The 18318-nt window shown below is 39.6% G+C and overlaps 1 protein-coding gene across 1 annotated transcript in view; it reads left to right on the top strand.

The window, feature by feature from the left end:
- Positions 1–1528: 1528 nt before the first annotated feature.
- Positions 1529–18318, top strand: part of CRISPLD1 (cysteine rich secretory protein LCCL domain containing 1) — a 43511-nt gene continuing 26721 nt past the window's right edge. Inside the window, exons 1-2 of the mRNA XM_082674466.1 lie at positions 1529–1600; positions 2538–2857. Of these exons, the coding sequence (XP_082530592.1) occupies positions 2600–2857 (258 nt within the window). The 5' untranslated portion in view covers positions 1529–1600; positions 2538–2599. The remainder of the gene's footprint in view (positions 1601–2537; positions 2858–18318) is intronic.

Below are 18318 nucleotides of genomic sequence, written 5' to 3'. Positions count from 1 at the left end.
TCTCACATTCACCAGGGGCTTAGATTTGAATTTTTTGATCTGATAAAGTGTAAACGGGTGGTGTGGAAAGAGACAGGTTGCAACTTGGGATGATTTGGGAATTACTATCAGAATGTTTTACTTTCTTTGACCATAGGCCATAGACGCTAGCATTTAGAGAAAAAGAAATTGAGTTCATGGCTCACTACAGAAGGGAAGCAAAGGTAAGTAAATTAAATAAATGCTTAATAAAAAACATACCTGTAGAAGAGCACCACATTAATTAGGGTGAGCCTTTGTGAATTTAAAATGAGTAATTTTCCTACTTCCAAGTATAGCATGAACAACAGCGAAACTGACTCAGTTCACTATCAGTTCTAGGTTTGGATTTTGAATTCCTGTCAAGGTAGCGCTGATAAATTAACTGAGGCTACCCTTCATATCAACTCCATAAATGATTACATCATTAGGGAAAAAAAAAGTTCTGTGGTCACCTTAGGACCCGAATGCAACGCATTTTATGCATGAAGTGGAGCTCTCAACTGTCAGGTAATCCTGAGTCACAGATCACCCACCATTCTATGAAACCTCTTCCCCATTTGGTCATCATCATCAAGGTTTTAACGGAGCCAAAAAGAACAACTTCCCAATTCTAGACAATGGGTCTTGATAATGGAAGTGATGCCCTGGAGAAAATAAAAGGAAAAGACTTCTGCTCCCCAGGCTACCTTCTCCCCAGTCCCCTCTTCCCGCCCCAGTTCTCCTTCTAAATCTCCAAAACCCAACGTGTTAACCCCACCTCCACCCTCTCCGCAGGCCCTCTAGGGGGCAGCTCCTTTTCTGTAAGGGTTGTTAGAGCCATTTTAGCATCGAGTCAGGAAGGAACTAGGAGAAGGACCTCTGAAAGCAGGGGAGCTGTGAGGGGCGGAAGGACTTGGGGGCCTGCTTGCATACGCCTCCCACAGGGTCCAGACCTTCCACGCCCGGGTCCCTGAAGCCCAAAGCACACGCACAAAGGCCAAGTGTCCCGGCTTCGCTGGGCCGAGGGGTGAGGGGCGTGGGGAGAAGCAGGGCGGCCTCTCGTCGCTCCCGCCGCGGGCCCCCGTCCAGGGCCGGGCAGAGGTGGGGTGGGCGAGGAGGGGGAGCTCACGTCACGTGCGCGCGCGCTAGGACCGCAATAAATGCCCGGGAGCTCGAGGAAGCGGCGGAAGCGCTCGGCGCCTGGCTCTGCGCGGGGCGGCTGCACCGAGCGAGGGAGCGAGGTCTTCTCCAGCCTTCGCCGCCCAGCCCGGCCCCGGTCCCCGCCCCTCGCGCCGACTGATAAGGCTCCGAGAAGCTCGGGCGCCCACCCTGGAGAGCTAACCGGGCAGCCGCTGTTCCGCCCCAGCCTCGGGCTCTTAACTTTGGAGCACTTTTTGCCTGCTCCTCCTTCCAGGTCCAGGGAGGAGCCGCGGAGGCCAGGGCCCACGTCCCCCTGCAGGCAGCGCCCCTGTCGCCCGAGGACGCGCCGTGCCCGGGTCCTGCCCGAACCGGGCTGTCTATGTGCAGTCGTGCGTGCGGGCTGCGGGAAGCCGGCCGTCTTGTTCGGCTCAGCTCTCGTAGGGAACTTCACGCTGGAGAGGTAAGGGCATTTCTAAAACCGCACCGCCTTCTCCAATCTACTTTTGGCTTCTTAAACTCTACTTAAAAAAAATAAAAAATCAACGTGCAGAGAATGGTCGGTCACTGAGGGTGGGTGGGCTGCTCGGAAAGCAGCCACGGTGGAGATTTGTGGGAGCTCCTTCTGAGTTTGTGAGTTTCACCTCCTCCCGTCGCGCCCTTTGGTTTAGGTTAAGTGAACAGTGCGCGCCTGCGGCGGGTGGGAGGAGAGGCTGTGAAGCTGCCCGCGTAACTGTTGGCTTTATCGGGTGCGGACCACAGGTTAGGCACACACTTTCTAGGAAATAAAGATTTTCTTCTTGACCTGTGGCTGTATAAGAAGAGACTTCCCCCAGCGACCGTAACTATTCACTCGCATTAATTCAGGGGTCCCTCTAGAAGTACCCATGGATATATGTGTGAATAACAGTTTGTACCTCTTTACAACATTCACCCTCAATTTCATAATTTCGTTGACATTCTGAACCAGAGATGGGACACTTGAGATAATACCTTAAAACAGAGAGAGAAACGTGAAGCTCTGGATTGATTGATAAAACATTCTAGGGACATCATACCCTTTGCAGGCTGTATGTAATATCTAGCCATTTAAAGCTTTGTAATTCAGAAATTATTTTCAAGCTTTGGCTCCTCTCGGTTACTTTTGCCATTTATTTTTGGCGTCATGCACATTATCTTGGAAAATGTTGCTGTCTATTTTGTGGAAACAATTGTGAAAAGTCCTCTGGAGGAAAAATGGATGGGAGAAAATTTATTTCAAAAAGTGCATGTCCATTTGCTGGCATTGTATAAACAAATCAAACTGGCTCCATCCCTTTGTAACTGTTGGATTAGTTTTGTTATTAGAAAATTAATATCTGCTGGGATTTTCACCCTAATTACACTGCATGTCCTTATAGCCAGACGGAGTGGAAGAACCTTTCTTGGAGCTTTTCCCGGGGACATCCTGAGATCATTCATTATGAAGTGTACTGCGCGGGAGTGGCTCAGAGTAACCACAGTGCTATTCATGGCCAGAGCAATTCCAGCCATGGTGGTTCCTAATGCCACTTTATTGGACAAACTTTTGGAAAAGTACATGGATGAGGATGGTGAGTGGTGGATGGCAAAGCAAAGAGGGAAAAGGGCCATCACGGACAATGACATGCAGAGTATCCTGGACCTTCATAATAAGTTACGAAGTCAGGTGTATCCAGCAGCCTCTAATATGGAGTATATGGTAAGAAAAATTTTCAAATGGTATGTACATAGAAATGTTTAATAATGCTTTTAGCTTCCATGGTTAAATTCCATCATGCTAGTATTTAACCTTTTACTATTCGTCCTCTATAAAATTTCAAAAAAAAAAAAAGATTTTCTTCAAGAGTCTCTTCTTCCGCATACTCTTTTATTAGTGCTCCTTTCATTCTAAGAGCTCTTTGAATTTCAGAGTAGAAGTAAATACCTTTAGGTCTAATGTTCCTACTAAGTACTTTAAATTCTACTCTTAGGAGAAAGATTCCTATCCTGAAAGTGCTGATGGTTGGTGTATTTGCTTTTAAGTGACTTAGAATAATTGTTTCCTAATTCCTAACCGATGGAATCTTCTTATGAATGGTGGATCTGAAAAAAATCAAGGATCAGTAATTTGAAGATGCTTTCCAGATGGCTGATATACATATATGGATAGATAGGTAGATAGATATAGATATATGTCATTTCTTTTTTTTTCTAGAAAAGAGTATTTTTATTAACTGTCTAATGCCCCCATATTACCTTTTTTCCCTACATTTTTTTGAATTTTATTTTATTATTTTTTTATACAGCAGGTTGTTATTAATTATCCATTTTATACATATTAGTGTATATATATCAATCCCAATCTCCCAGTTCATCACACCACCACCACACCACCCCCTAATTTACCCCCTTTGGTGTCCATACGTTTGTTCTCTCCATCTGTATCTCTATTTCTGCCTTGCAAACTATATCATTTCTAATGGTCCATTGTTTCTTAGAAGTATGTAAATGACATATTGTAAAGTGTACATTTCTGTGGTTGCTTTTTGTTAAGGAATACTTTGGCAATGGCTTTTTTTTCTTCTTCTGGATTTGTTTGTGAACTTTGACGTGTGAAAATAAGCCTGGGTGAAGGATTAAATAAAAATATGTGACTTATCCATAATAACCTTATATTCACTCAGAGTAAATTAGCAAGTTGGGGAAACAAAATTACTTTTTAAAGACTATTAGTTATTACTCTTGTAAGACTATAACTCATTAATATTAGCATACTTCATACCCTAAATATGCAGAAAAATATTCAAAAATCTATACTACTTGCATGAATTAGGAATGCACTAGCAAAGGCTGATAATAATCATTGGTGACCGGAAACTTAAGGAACAGTGGTGCTAACATTTCTCCTTTGGACACATTGCAGGGTACAGTTAATTTGAACACATTATGGTTTTTACTTTTATTTTTGCACTTACATTAGTTTTGATAGGTATTCTCTATTTAGGTAACTTTCATGAAACATGGAAATTCTAAGGTAACATTACCCATTACAGAATATTTCATTATATTATTTTAACTTTTTCTAGCAAAATATTTTACCCTAAAGAAAGTAGGTAGCACTCAAGAGAACTCATCAGAGATTAAGAATCAGGACCCAAACATCAGGCCATCAGGGTTTAAATTCTGGCACTGATACTAGCTAGGTGACTGTAGGCAACTTATAAATTTCCCTCTACTTCAGTTTCTTCATGTCTAGCACATGCACTCACCTCAGAGGGTTGTTGTGAGGATTATGTGAGGAATGAGATGACCTGTGTAAAGTTTAGCTCATTATCAGGCGTATTGCAATTACAAGGTCCCAGTACATGTTACTAAGACATATAACCAATTTTATGTCTCCTTATACTGTTTAAATAGAATATCTGACGAACTTGTTCGCTCTTTTCAAAATTCTGTGCACGATATGACATCTCTAATGTCTCACATTTCTGATTTTTGTGTATTTTAAAGTGTTTGTTCAAAGTACAAAATTCTATGACTTCTTCATCTGTGAGCTTTCAAACAGAGAGAGCCAGTTATGGAGCTTTTCCAAGTAGGCCACTGTATGCTTATTCCATGTGGATAGGTATTCAGTTGCTTTTTATTTAAAATAAGGAAGAACTTGAGAGTTTAAACCCGCAAAAAGAAATCTGAGAATATTTGTGTGTGTTTTAAGTAATATGGGAATAATGAAAGAACATTCTGTGATTTGTTTTCATGTCTGACTTCCAAAGAAAATAACTGCCTATTGTATGATGTCTGGTCTAAGATGTTTATATGAGTTTCTTTTTAGTTTCACTGGTTTCATTCTGTCCTTGAAATGTAGATTCAGAAACCAGCCAGGGTTTATGTTGTGTTGCCCTTAGATACTGTTAGTACTGGAACTATGTCCTGGCCAATAACTGGGCTGCAGAGGAGTTTATTTCCCAGTGGTAGTACTGGAACACATTTTCTAGAAAACATATTTATGGGAAAGTCTAAATGAACAATACTGTTTTATTTGAAATACTGTTGGTTTATATCTTACATATTAATAATGGAAGTACAGATGTAGATCAACCCGTGAAAACAAAATTTGTTCAAATAGTTGTTTAAAGTGTATTTATTTTGATAAAACAAAATTAAAAACTAACTAAAGAGCCACTTCCTATAAAATCTGCAATGCCCTATGATAAGTGCCACCACTTTTGGCCACTTACACTCTATGTGTCATATTATGTTAAAAATTTGCATAGCCAGTTACCTTATTTACATTTGGTGCTTATTTTAGTGTACTCTTTGTGCTTGAACTCCGGCAGCCAAGTCACATCCACGTTTATTAACATCACAATGCTACCCGTACTCTAATGCTCATTTAATAGGGTTAAAAATGGCTTCTGCAAGGTCACCTCTTCCCTTGAAGAGCTTATAGGCTGATTGAGAAGAAAGAATAGACATATTTGAAAATTTTCAAGTGAGCAAGGACACAGAGTTCTTTGTTCACATGTATGAATAATGCCAGGGGAGCACAGAATAATGGAGAATAATTTAGGAATATTCCTAAGCGAGAGAGTTAATCAGTGGGGAAGATGAGGTTTATGTTGTTCCTGGAAGGTGATCAGGACCACAAATTGTGGCCAAGAGTGGAGGCCATTTCTCAGTTAGAAGAAGAGGAACCAACACACATGGAGTAAGTGGCAGGCTGGTTGTAGGAAACTAGAAGCAGAATAGGTTGATGGAAGCAAAGCCCTGTGGCAGAATCAGGAAGGGGAGAAACGAGTTGTTAATGATAGAAACCAGTGAACTTAAGGAGAGAGATTACCAGCATTTAACTTAGGATACATTGAAAACTGGGGCTTTTAGGTCATCAAATGAAGCTGTTACTGAAGAGGCAATGGATTTTTGAGGAAAAAACACTGGCGCTGGACCTAGGTTCTCGTGTTGTCTCTGCTGCTTACTGGTATGCGAAGTCTGACGGTCAGCAATCATTTTGGGCATTGCTTTTCTCATCGGTAAAATCGATGTAGGAATATAAAACCCACAGGCTGCAATGAGGTAAGAGATTTGACCCTGTGGAGCACACTCTTAGTTTTCTTCAAGCCTTTGCTTTCCATGGGTTTTGACCCCATCACTTGGTTCTTTTATTTTTCTGGTTATTTCTTCAGCATATTCTTGTTTGCTGTTCATCTCTTAAAACTTTACTTTCGGCCCCAACGGTTTTACTTTCGGCCTTCTCCCTTCCTACAGGACTTTATCTACTCCTTTGACTTTAAATACCATCCGTATATTGACGGCTCTGTAGTTGACACTCCATCCAACTGTCCTCTTTGAGCATTGTTTTCCTATTTCCTACTGCCCACTGGGTCCTCTCCATGTAATTTGACTCCCCAGTTACTTCAAGTTTAAGATTTCTAAAAAGCAAATGAGCTGCTTTTGTTCCATCCTTGCCCACGGTCCTACTTTTCTCCCTGGATGTCATGGACATCGGCTTAGTCCTCTCTAAACAGAAGACAAACAAACAAAAAGAAAACTGGGCACATCCTCAGCTGCTGCCTTGCTCTCATTGCCCCTACCCACTTCCACGTAAAATTCACGCACAAACATAAATACACAGTTACTTGCCAGATTCTCTAGATTCTGTCTCAGAAATGTCTTTTGAATCCACGTCTTCTGTTTCATCCTAACGGATGCTCGCGGTCTCACCCTCCTCCACCGTCCCCGTGATGGGTACCGCAGCTTCCCCTGCAATGGACTGTACCGTCTAGTCCTACTTTATTTCTACTTTAGTCCGCCTTCCTCTCTGTTATTCAGTCTGTCTTTTCCCTCAGACAAATCTCTGGTGGTCACTCAGCTGCCCAAAGCTTCTGTGAACTTCTGGCTGCTCGCAAGCTGAAGCCCACCTTGAATAACTTACAAAAGGTCTAGCCCAGTATGCCCCATAGCCTCAACTCCTTTGCGTATCTTTGAATCTGTGTTCACACTTAAAATATACACTGTTCTTAGAGATGGTGGTGTTCCTCATGCCTCTGTGCCTCTTTGCTAGTTCAGTTTCCTCTGTGCCCGGAATGCCTGTGCATCCTGTCTCCTCCTGACAAATTCAAGAGTGCGCTCAGACTCTGTCTTTCTGTAAAGCTTCCTCTGATGCGCTCATTCCCCTGCCCCACTCCTTCTGTGCTCCTAAAGGATTTTATTCAAGCCTATTTATAGTATTGAAATTTTGTTGCAATTCGATATATACGTGTCTATTTCCCTTTCCAAGACTGAATTCCTAGAAGGGTAAGGATGTACCCTGCTTATATTTATAATCCTGTGCCTGATGCAAAGACGTACTCAGTAAATATTTGTTGACTGAACATTGCTGAGTGATAGTAAATATGTGTTGAATAAAGGGAGGGATGGAAGAATAGGTAAGATTATATATGAGATAAATATGAAAGACAGGTGAGAAAGGGGAATTAAAATAATAAAAGTTCTGGAAAGTAGGATATCACCAACACCAGAGATAGTGACATGGAAACTGGAAATACCAGAGATGAAGGGATAAATAATCCAGGATTTTTTTTTTAAATATTCATGCTATACTAAAAATCGTCCTGTAATATAGAGCTGCTGAGATAATACTCAAATGCTCTGGAATTTAAATAATAAATTAATTTAAATTAATTTAAATAATCATTTAATTACATAATTAAATTAATGAGTATTTACCCCTTCTAACAAATTTTTAATAGAGCCTCTAAAACTTATTGATTGGCTAAAATCCAAAATAGCTCACTGTGATAGAAAGCGTACCTAAGTCTAGAATGTATTTTAGCAACATAAGGACACGTTACCTAAAAATGACATGTGTCATTATATCATGCTAATTATATAAGCCATTTTCCACTATTATAACTATTTCCATGTCTTTTAGAGAACTGTTTTTTAATTTTAATTTTATTTATTTTTTATACAGCAGGTTCTTATTAGTTGTCTATTTTATACATATTAGTGTATATATGTCAATCTCAATCTCCCAGTTCGTCCCACCACCACCATCCCCCCGTTAACAGATACTCTGCTCTGTGCCTGCTTGCTCTCACTTCACATATGGTGAGACTAGGGGCAGAAACTCTGCACAGCATTTTTCCAAATGAAGAACAAAATATATCTGGATATTTATCCTTTTGCTGGGCAACCAGAGGCTCCAAGCCAAATAGCCAGTGGTACTTGCAGTCCATGGTACATATTGATGCAAACAATGGCTTAGTTCCAGTTGTCACATATATTCTTTATATGGTCATGCTTAACACTGGAAATCCAGATATTTTTCTTCTGTGCTTCAGTGCAGCAGATAATTCCAGAAACTGGACAGGGGATAACCTAGTTTGCTGAACAGGGTGATGCTAGTCTGAGTTCTGCCCTATTTCTGACTTTCTGTAGCATGAATCCAAGCCTGAAAAAGTGATTTTTAGCTTGTGAGTTGCTCTCACAAAACAACTCTCATAACTTCACATTTTCTGACATTATTTGCCACCAATGACGTATATCCAGAATAAATGCAGAGAATGAAATGATGGCATCATAACTTATTTACCAAAGCTCAGCGTCTACACATTTCTCATCTTGCTAAAAGTGGCAGGAATTCACTATCAGGAAGGTTTTATTGCAACTCTTGATTCCTAAAACAATGATTCTTCTCTCTGTATACTGGCACTTGTCTGGTAGCTTTCAAAAGTTAAATATTTGCATCTCTTAATGACGTACAGTATAATCCATATGCACTTAGAGGTACATGAAATATCTTTCTTGCTTCAAAGAATGTTATTCTTATTTAAAGTTTATTCTATATTTAAAATAACATTTAATTTTCTTAAAGTGTTTTTATTTTACTTCACTAATGCTGTTTACTTCACTAATGTTGTTTAGATACAATAAAGCTATGTTTTGTTTATTCCTCTACTGAATTGAAAAGTTTTCAAAACCTTAATTTGATACATAGTTGTTTGTTTTTTTGTTTGTTTGTTTTTTTAAAGACATTGAGACTTTAATGTAGTTTCCTTTTTGGAAGTTCCACTGTAGATGGCAGTACCTATAGGAAGAGAGTGACATTGTAGCTCAGTTCTACTGAATTTAGTAGTGACATTGTAGCTCAGTTCTACTACCCTGGAGTTCTGGGAGATTAAGATTCCTCATTAAATGTAAGCAGGAAACCTAGGATCTTAGAAAGGCAAGAGACGACAAGCAGTTTCATTAGGAGAGTGGAACACCCAGAGCCAGAAAAGTGTCACAAAATTTTAAAATTGTTATTGTTGCTTATTCCTTCATTCAGCAGGTATTAGGAATTTATCAAATGCCAGGCACTGTCTAGGACCCAGCAGTAAACATAACAAACATTCTTCCTTTCCTGGAATAGGTGTAAAGATCCTCATATCCCAACTCAGCCAGGGGGCCCTTGTGGCTGACACAGAGTGAGTGTGGAAGTAATGCAGAAAATGAGGTCAGAGCTTTATCTGAGGAGAACAGATACACATCACTGTAGTCATTTTAAAGACTCACTCTGAGTCTGAGTGACAAGCCATTTGAGCCATTTGAACAGAGGAATATCACGGTCTTACTTATACTTACTCAGAATCTATTTGGTTTGTTGAGAACAGACTTTAAAGTGGTGGGAGGTGGGGCAATGGTGTGAGCAGGGATTCGAGGCTATTGCAACAATCATTCCAGCAACTGATGGTGGCTAGGAGTGGGATGGTAGCCTTGAAGGTGAAGAGAAGTGGCATGGTGTGAATCCACACTGAAACTCCTTTGTAGTCATGACATCAATATTGATAAATTCAAGGAAGCCTTGTTGCAAGACCAGTGCAATTGACTTGGCCAGCCAGGCAGCCAATAGGCTGGGAGTTACTGCATCTGGTGCAAGATCTAAACCCACCCAAGCCCTGGCTGTGGTTTTTGAAAACTGGTGGCAGTTTCCATTCTGGTTTAAATATCGATGGGGAACTTTCAGCTTGTACTGACAGAGATTACAGAGGTTACAGAGATTCTAGAAATCAGCAGGTTACTGATACCCATTTTGTCAACCCAATTCCAAGAGATGAGAGGAGGTGGAAGCAAACTCTGCCTCCTTGCTTCCCAGGATAAAGGTGCTTGCTGTTTCTCCACGTGGTCTGCCCTCACCTCCAGTCTATTCTCCCACCCCCCCTAAAAACAAGAGAAGGTGAGAACTTTAGCAGAACAGGTCAGTGGCCCAGTTCCTGTTCATTAAGTACCAGTTGCACCATCATGGAATGTGTTGTTGGGATTTTATTCCATCTTGGAGGTAACACAGACAGATTTTGGATGTGGGGTGTGGCTGTACAGATATTGCCTGAGGAACTGGAAGTATTGGAGTTACCATTTTTTAAGACAGGAAAGGATGTGGATAGACCAGCTTTTGGTAGAGAAAGCTGGAGCTCAATTTTGGATAGATTAAATTTAAGATTTCCCTTAAATATCCAAGTGAATTTGTCATGTTTGCAATTAGATATATATAGTCTAATCTGGACCATACAGTTAGGATTCATCAGAATTTAGATGGTATTTAAAGGCAGTAGAAGAGATGAGATCATCAAGGGAATGAGGACAGAAAGAAGAAATGTTCAAGAAGTGAGCCCTCGACATACTTTACAGTGTAGACGTAGGGAAGGAGAGGAGCTGCAGGAAAGGGAATGGAGGACCAGGAAAAAAACCAGGGAAGCAACATGTCCTGAAAGCCAAGCGAAGAAAGGCAGAAAGGATTATCAACTCTGTTAAATGTTGCTTACAAAGATCAAGTAAAATGAGGACCCTTGAATTTTGAGATATGGAGGCCACAGTGGAGGTCTGATAAAATAGTTTGGGTGGCATCATAGTGAGCCTAGGATGGTTCAAGGAAGAATGAACCACCTCCTCTGGGCCAGGTGGGCTCTGCAGCCTTAACTCTCTTCTAACCAAAAGTTTTAACTTAGTTTTAGAAGAGGTAGTTTAGTTAGGGAACATATCCCAAACTTCTAATTATGGTCAGTAGGAAAATGCAATTTCTTAGCTTAATTGTTTCTGTAGTTACCTTTACTGAATGCCTTCATTAAAAGCAAACGTGGTCATTTATAATCATTTATAATCACAATTAAGAGTGACGTTTAGTTCAAGAACATTCTTTGCTCTCGTTCAGCTTTGTTCTTTCACACACTTCTTTTAGGAATTTATACAACCACGTAACTGTACATGATTTAAAATTTAAATTCTCGTATTTTTGATGATTTTGACTAATTGAATTAAAGTTTATGAAACTAGCATAAATCTATGCTCGTTTTATATGTTATTATGTCATATATATATATAAAATATATATATAACATAAAACATTTAGTTCATTGGAAGAAAATGTGAAAATTTAAGTGGTAATGACTTGTCTGGTGAAGGTATTATGGTAAGTATGCTTAATAACCCTTTCCTTATTTTTCTAAGTATTTGTTGTCTTCATAATTTCAAGAAGTTACAGAAAGGCATTTATAATTGATTAAAACAATTTGTTATTCTCATTGATAAATTTGTGATTAGAAAAACATTTAATTCAACAACTACTGATTGAGCATTTTTGTGCCAGGCACTGTTTTTTGGTGCTGAAGCATACATTAGTGTGTAAAAAGTTCAACAAGCTAATGAAAATAAGCAAAGTGAGATGATAGAGAATGATAAAGGTGGAGCTAACATGTTAAACAGTTGCGGAAGACCTCTCTGAGTTAGTGGCTTTTGAGCTGAGAGCTGAATGACGAGAAGGAGTCAGCTAAACAAAGCTCCAGAGATCTAAGCAGAAGGAATACTGGGCAAAAGGTCTTTAAGTCAGGAATGAGGTAGGAGTCTTCAGGGACCACAAAGAAGGCTAGGGTGGCTGAATTTTATTTAGAAATGAGGAAAGTGTTAGAAAATGAAGTAGACATATAAGCAGGGGCGAGAATTCCTTTTGGGTCATTGGTGAAGAGAAATTTGGATTTTATTTTGAGTGAAACGGAAGGTCACTGGAAAATTCTTGGCAAGGGATTGACCCGGTCATATTTCCTATTTCATAAAATTACTCTATGTTATGGAGAGTGAGCTGCAGGAGGGTCACAGCTGAAAGCAGAGAGATAGTTAGGAAGCCACTGGTATCTTCTGAGTGAGAGATGATAGTGACTGAGACCAGGGTGACAGTGGTAAAGATGGAGAGAAGTGGGTAGTTTCAGGGTATGTTTAGATGGTATTGCTGATAGTTTTCTGATAGCTTTAATGTGAAGGGTGAAGGATAAGGATCTTAGATTTTTACTCAAGCACGTTGGTGGATAGTTGAAGCATTCGTTGAGACAGGAGGAGAAACAGAAAGGAGAAGGTGGCCATGAAATCAGGCGTTTCTTTTTGGCCAAGCTTATCTTGCGATGCCATGTCATCCTCAGTTGAGTTTAATGGTCAGTGGAGAGGTGGGACTTGAGATAAAAATGTGGAAATCATGTAGATGCTATTAGGGACCATCTTAACTGACTGAACAAAACCATCTGAGAAGATTTTTATGGACGGAGGTTGAATGCCTTGAATTGAGCCCTGGCCCAGCAACATATGGAGGTTGAGCAGAAAGGAGAAGCTAGCAAAGGAAGCTGAGAACAAGTGGTCAGTGAGGTTGGGGGAAAAGACAGGCTACCCTGGTGTCCCAGAAGCCAGGAGAAGAGAGTTCAACAGCTTCCATACTGCTGAGGAGTGAAGTAAGAGGAAGAAAAGTCAACAATGGTTTTGTGGACACGGAGGCTGCCGGTGACTTTGATAAGAGTCATTTCAGGGGTGGAGTATGACCCGAAGTCTCACTGAAGTGGGAGGAAGAGAACGAAAGGTGGGGAAGTTGAGAAGGAACTAAGTAACTCCTCAAGATACCGTTGCTGTGAAGATCTGAGAAATGGAACTAGCTAGCGCTACACGGGTATATGGCAGTGCTCTTGGTTTTGTTCTTTAAAGAGCATGCTTGTAAGTTGATGGAAATGCACAAGTTGAGAAAGCACTTGACATGGAAGGGAGAAAATATAACTCCAAAGTCAGTTCATTTATTTTGACAGGAAAGGCTGAGGTTGTAGGTGCACAAGCAGGTCGTTTGGTGTATTTCATGGAAAAAGAATTTTCATGTGGGTGCTTCTGTCTTTCCCAGTGAAGTATGTAGCAAGATCGTCAGCTGAGATTGAGAAGGCAGGAATGGAGGGGTGTGAGGATAGGATATTATGAAATGGTAATTTTGGAGTTACTATCTAAAGATCTCTGTGGAGTCAAACGTATGAGATGTTTGGAAGCACTTTAAGTTCATTTGGTTCACCATGCTTTAGGTTACAAAATCTAATAGATAGAGAAGAGGTTTACTAGGGTATGTGTTACTAGAGTATGTAGTAGTAAAGTATTTCCAGAAAGCAGGAAGATTTAAAGTAATGATTTCTCTGGTTTGCCGTAGGTCACCCCACTCTTTCCAGCCACGTCATGTGGTGTCACTTGCTTGACCTCTGAAGACATTTGACTAGGCAGCTCCTGGAGATGTGAAAGACATTAAAGGCATGTTAGCCCGGGTGGGGGGAGGGCGGTGGATTTTTTAAGTATTCAGATAGTACATTATACAGATCAAGTACAGATACAGATATAGACCAAATAATGTGTTTGAGGTTCAAATTGCAGAGTGAGGTTAAATACACGTAGTTGGATGGGAACTCTAAAAATTAAATTATGGGAATGACCCAAATATGTGACTTGGATTAGTGGGTTATTAAACTCACCAAATGTAAGAACCTGGAACTATGATCCAGTGAAGCTTACTGTTTTTTTTTTCTTTTAACTAGTTAACAGAATCAATGAGGTGCAATTAAGTCAACTGCTTAGATATAACTCATTGGGAAAAAGGCAACAGATTTTCTCTAGTAGAAACTCATTATCCTAAAGGCAATATATGAATATGGATACAATCTACTTAATAGTCTATATTGAATGCTTTATATTTTGTTTTTAATCAAAGAAAAATTTGAAGTCAAACGTCAGGAAATTGAGTAGCAAGTGTTTTTCATGGGAAAGCAGCTAGGTATGATTTGGGGAATAGAAAGAAGGGGTGCTTTAGTCTAGTGCCACTCAGACTTTACTGTGCATACGAATTCCCTGGAACCTTGTTAACATACAGATTTTGATTCAGTAGGTCTGGGTGGGCCCCAGTATTCTGCATTCCTAACCAGCTCCCAGGTGAAGAGGCAGCTGCTGTCTGGGATTGGAACTTTGAGTAGAAAGCTTTAGGCTCTCCGGAGAAAGCGAGGTCTAAATTAAGACAAGTTGACGCGAGAATCCAGATTCTTTCTTTTTCATCTCAACTCTCACACTCACCTTCTCCTTTTTATAGCAACTCTAGCTGTTAGTGCAGGAAAATAGAAACTCCTTTTCACTCCCTTTCATGAAGTGCTTAGAAACCACAAAGATAAAGAAGCTTGAACAGTAAGAGTCCCCAAGACTCAACGTTTAAATCAGCTTGGAAGAGGGGTAGAAAATGACCCCAAGACTCAATGTTTAAATCAGCTTGGAGGAGGGGTAGAAAATGAAATGTCAAATTTAGCTGATGGCACAGTTCTGCAGGATGGTGGAAAGTGAAGTGCAGTCAGTGACAGGAGAGACTCTAAAGGCCATATGAGTGAGAAGGAAGTAGAATTCCAAAGCGAGCAAGAAAGGAGGTGGCTGTGTGGGGCTGGGAATGGTCAGCTAGATCAGTTAATGAGCTATTAGATAAGACCCAAGAACGAGCATGGGAGTTACTCTTTATAACTCTCCCCTTTGCGTTATTGTTGCAACTCAAACAGTACAAAGTAAGCAAACAGTACAAAGTAACCATCTAAACAGGGGAATAAAATATAAAACTATATCTTATGTTTGCTGAAGACATGGCAAATCCAAATCTGAAATACTGAAAGATTGACTGATATGCTCAAAAGAAGCTACAGTGAGATCAGATGTTGTCCAGAGGCAGGAAACCAAAGAGATAAAAAAGGTGGGGGGGGGGGGAGGGAGACTTTTGAATGAAGATGGAATAAAAGCATCAGAACTCCTGTCTAGAAAGAAAGGGCTGAGAGAAGAGCTTTGTGAACTGAATTCCGTGAACGTAGTGAATACATCTAAACAAATAAAAAGCGGTGCTATTTCACAGGAACATCTGTACTGTTATTCCGTATACCTTGGATTTTTTTATGCTGTAGGGATCTTGCCAAGCCCTGTTGCTTTTGCAGATGTTAGAATGACTTATGTGCATCTCGTTTTCTCTCTAGTGAATTTCTGCTCTTCCTTCAAGACTCACCTCTAAAGACGAATCTGCTCTTGTCTAAACCCTCCTGTACGGAGTTAGGTGCACTTCACCCCAGTTCCCTGGCTTCCACAGCGTTTCCTACCTGCCTTTGCCTCTGTTATTTACATCCTTGTCTCTTTCTCTAGCCTTACTTTCCTTTGTGGGAAGGAACTGTGCTTTCGTAATTTTTGCATTTCCCCGGCTGAGAGGCTGACACATGCTGTAAGCTCAGTTTATGCTAGTTGAAAGGGAAAAAATGGAATGAATGAATGAAAAAATAAAAAGATGATTGGATTTTCAACAGTGATTCTAAAATGGGCAGAATGAAAGAGGATTTGATTTGTTTTGACAAGAAAATACTATTAGAAAGTTGCAAAAGCATTCATTTCAAAGTGTTTATGTTTTATTTTTAAGTACATTAGCTTTTTGGTTAGGGTAAAATCATTCTAATAAGTATGACAAGTGGCTAAATTAGCATTGGATTTTAGTGACTTTTCAGAGTTATATTGGGTTATGGACACCGCTGTCTCATGAAGTGGGGATGCCCAGACCCTTCAGCAAGTAGGGATAGAGTCTTCCAGGAGATACAATGATCAGAATGCCATGGCTTTTGCTGGAGAACTGTTTTCAAAATGTAAATCAGAGTGTGATAAGAAGTACAAATGAATATATTTTAAACTGTATATAAATCTAAAAGTATTTCAGAATAAAGCAGTAACCAGGAAAGTCTTCTTAGAAGAGGTACATTTTGAAATAGTGTTTGGAAGACGTTATAGTCAATGTGTGGTAGGGGCCGTGGTTGAGGGCATTGGATGATGAGAACCTTAACTGATAAGATGTTGATATGAGAATATGTGTACAGTTGATTCAAAGAAGAGGGCATGGCAGTCATGATCTGTGAGAACAGCTGAAAAGATGAAAATAATCTTGCTCTATCAAGTGCGACTCATGGCAGACTTGAGCAACATAGCCCTATACATTTTCCTTCTCTGCATACCTATGAAGAAGCATTTTATTTGACATAATTTGGTATTAGTTTGACTTTTGTAAGTTATACGGTTATTACAAAGGATTTCCAAACTTTGATTTTATTAACACTTTTTAAACTATTCCTCTGTGTGTGTGTGTGTGTGTGTGTGTATGTGTGTGTGTGTACACTAAACTAAGCCTAAACTACACAGGTACTTACTTGGAGGCTTCAGTGGAAATATCATCCTGGAAATTTAATGGGAACAAAGGTCCTGACTTATAGAGTTGATTATCAATAGATTCAAAGCAAAGCCAGGCATAACTTACTCTAAACTTCGTTTTATAACTAACAGTGTGTTAAATTTGAATTCTAAGAAATTTACTTTTTCACTGGAAATTAGGTGACAGTGATTATCTTTTTTTAATCATTCAAAATTTGGGATTTAAATTTCTTCCTTAGTCTCGTGAATATTAACAATGTGCCATAAAAAGATTATGTGAATCACAGCAAATGAAGCAGATTCTTAGAGGAACAGAGGAATAAGAGAACATTTATTAAGATATATTAGGTATCAGGTAATATGTTAGGCAGCTTACTAATACACATTCTGTGAGATGTTTTTATTCTCAGATATTATTTCTCATTAGGAAAACAAATGCCACAATAACAAGGATTTAACAGGAAAAAATTAATGAAGGCTCTGTATGCAGAGTTGTGGGCAGGGCTTAGGCGAGCCACAAGGATGGGGGACACCCAGGCATGAATCGTGGTACCACAGCCTGGCGAGGACCAGAGCCTGATAGTAGGGCTGTATGAAAGGACACAGGCGCCATCACTGTGAGGCAGAGTACTCAGGGGATGAGTGGGGTTGAAGAGGGGGTAATACATACTTAAATTCACCTCTCACCCTCTTACTTCCTGTCCATGTCTTCTACTGGCCAAATTCAACTAGAACCCAGGAGCCAAGAGCGCCTGAAGTAACTCAGGTTGTAGAGTTGAGCGTCTTGGAACATAGAGTATGGCAGCAAGTGGCTGAGAGTGACTATGTGCGAAAAAATGAAGAATATTTAACACAATATTCTTTCTCAAATTTTCAAATAAAGACTTTGGTAAACCGTATTTTTTTTACATCATCTTCTTAGTCATTGTTTAGTTGTTGAAGACAAATGTATAGGCAAGTTCCTAAGGGACACCTAAACGTCTGATTGACCATGCTATGGTTACTAAACCAGCTTTGAGTTTCCTAGCAGCCAAGGAAAACAGGAGACCATATGGTTTACATAGCTCTCAGTGACTGTTTGGAAGCATAATAATTTATCGTTCTTGAAGCAGGAATTAGTGAAAACTTAACACAGAATTCCCAATATAGGAACAATGAGCAACTTACTATAGCAGTTTCATTAAAAGTATGTAAACATATGCATTTAAATGTTTCTTATATTAGCCTTTGGTTTAAGTTGAAGTAATGGTGTTAAATTTTAGGTTTCGGTTTCTATTTGTCCAAAAACTTTATCTTTTACTAATTTTTCCAAAAAGAAGTTTTCATTCGTTAACCCATCTCTTTTTTCTTTTTGAAAATTAAAAAGACATCCCCAAGTACAATAAATAAAAGCAACTAATATTTTATTTACTTGCAAAACTTGTTACTTTCAGTTTGCTATTTAAATATATGAACTGATGCATGCAGAGTGATTTATTATGAAAGTTTATCTTTCCTAGCATGCATATTTTAGGCTTGACTTTTAGATTAATCATATATCTATCTAAATTTATGAGCTATAAATAAACTAAAACATAGGTCCTCATTTTTATAAATTGGCTCAATATTTGTAGATGACTTAAATAACTGATAGGTGGTACTGTACTTTCTCAAGTTTCC

Source organism: Grampus griseus (genome assembly GCF_964374135.1).
Source record: "Grampus griseus genome assembly, chromosome: 17".
Classification (NCBI taxonomy): Eukaryota; Metazoa; Chordata; class Mammalia; order Artiodactyla; family Delphinidae; genus Grampus; species Grampus griseus.
Note: the sequence above shows the minus strand (reverse complement) of the source record. Positions and strands in the feature narration are given on the sequence as shown.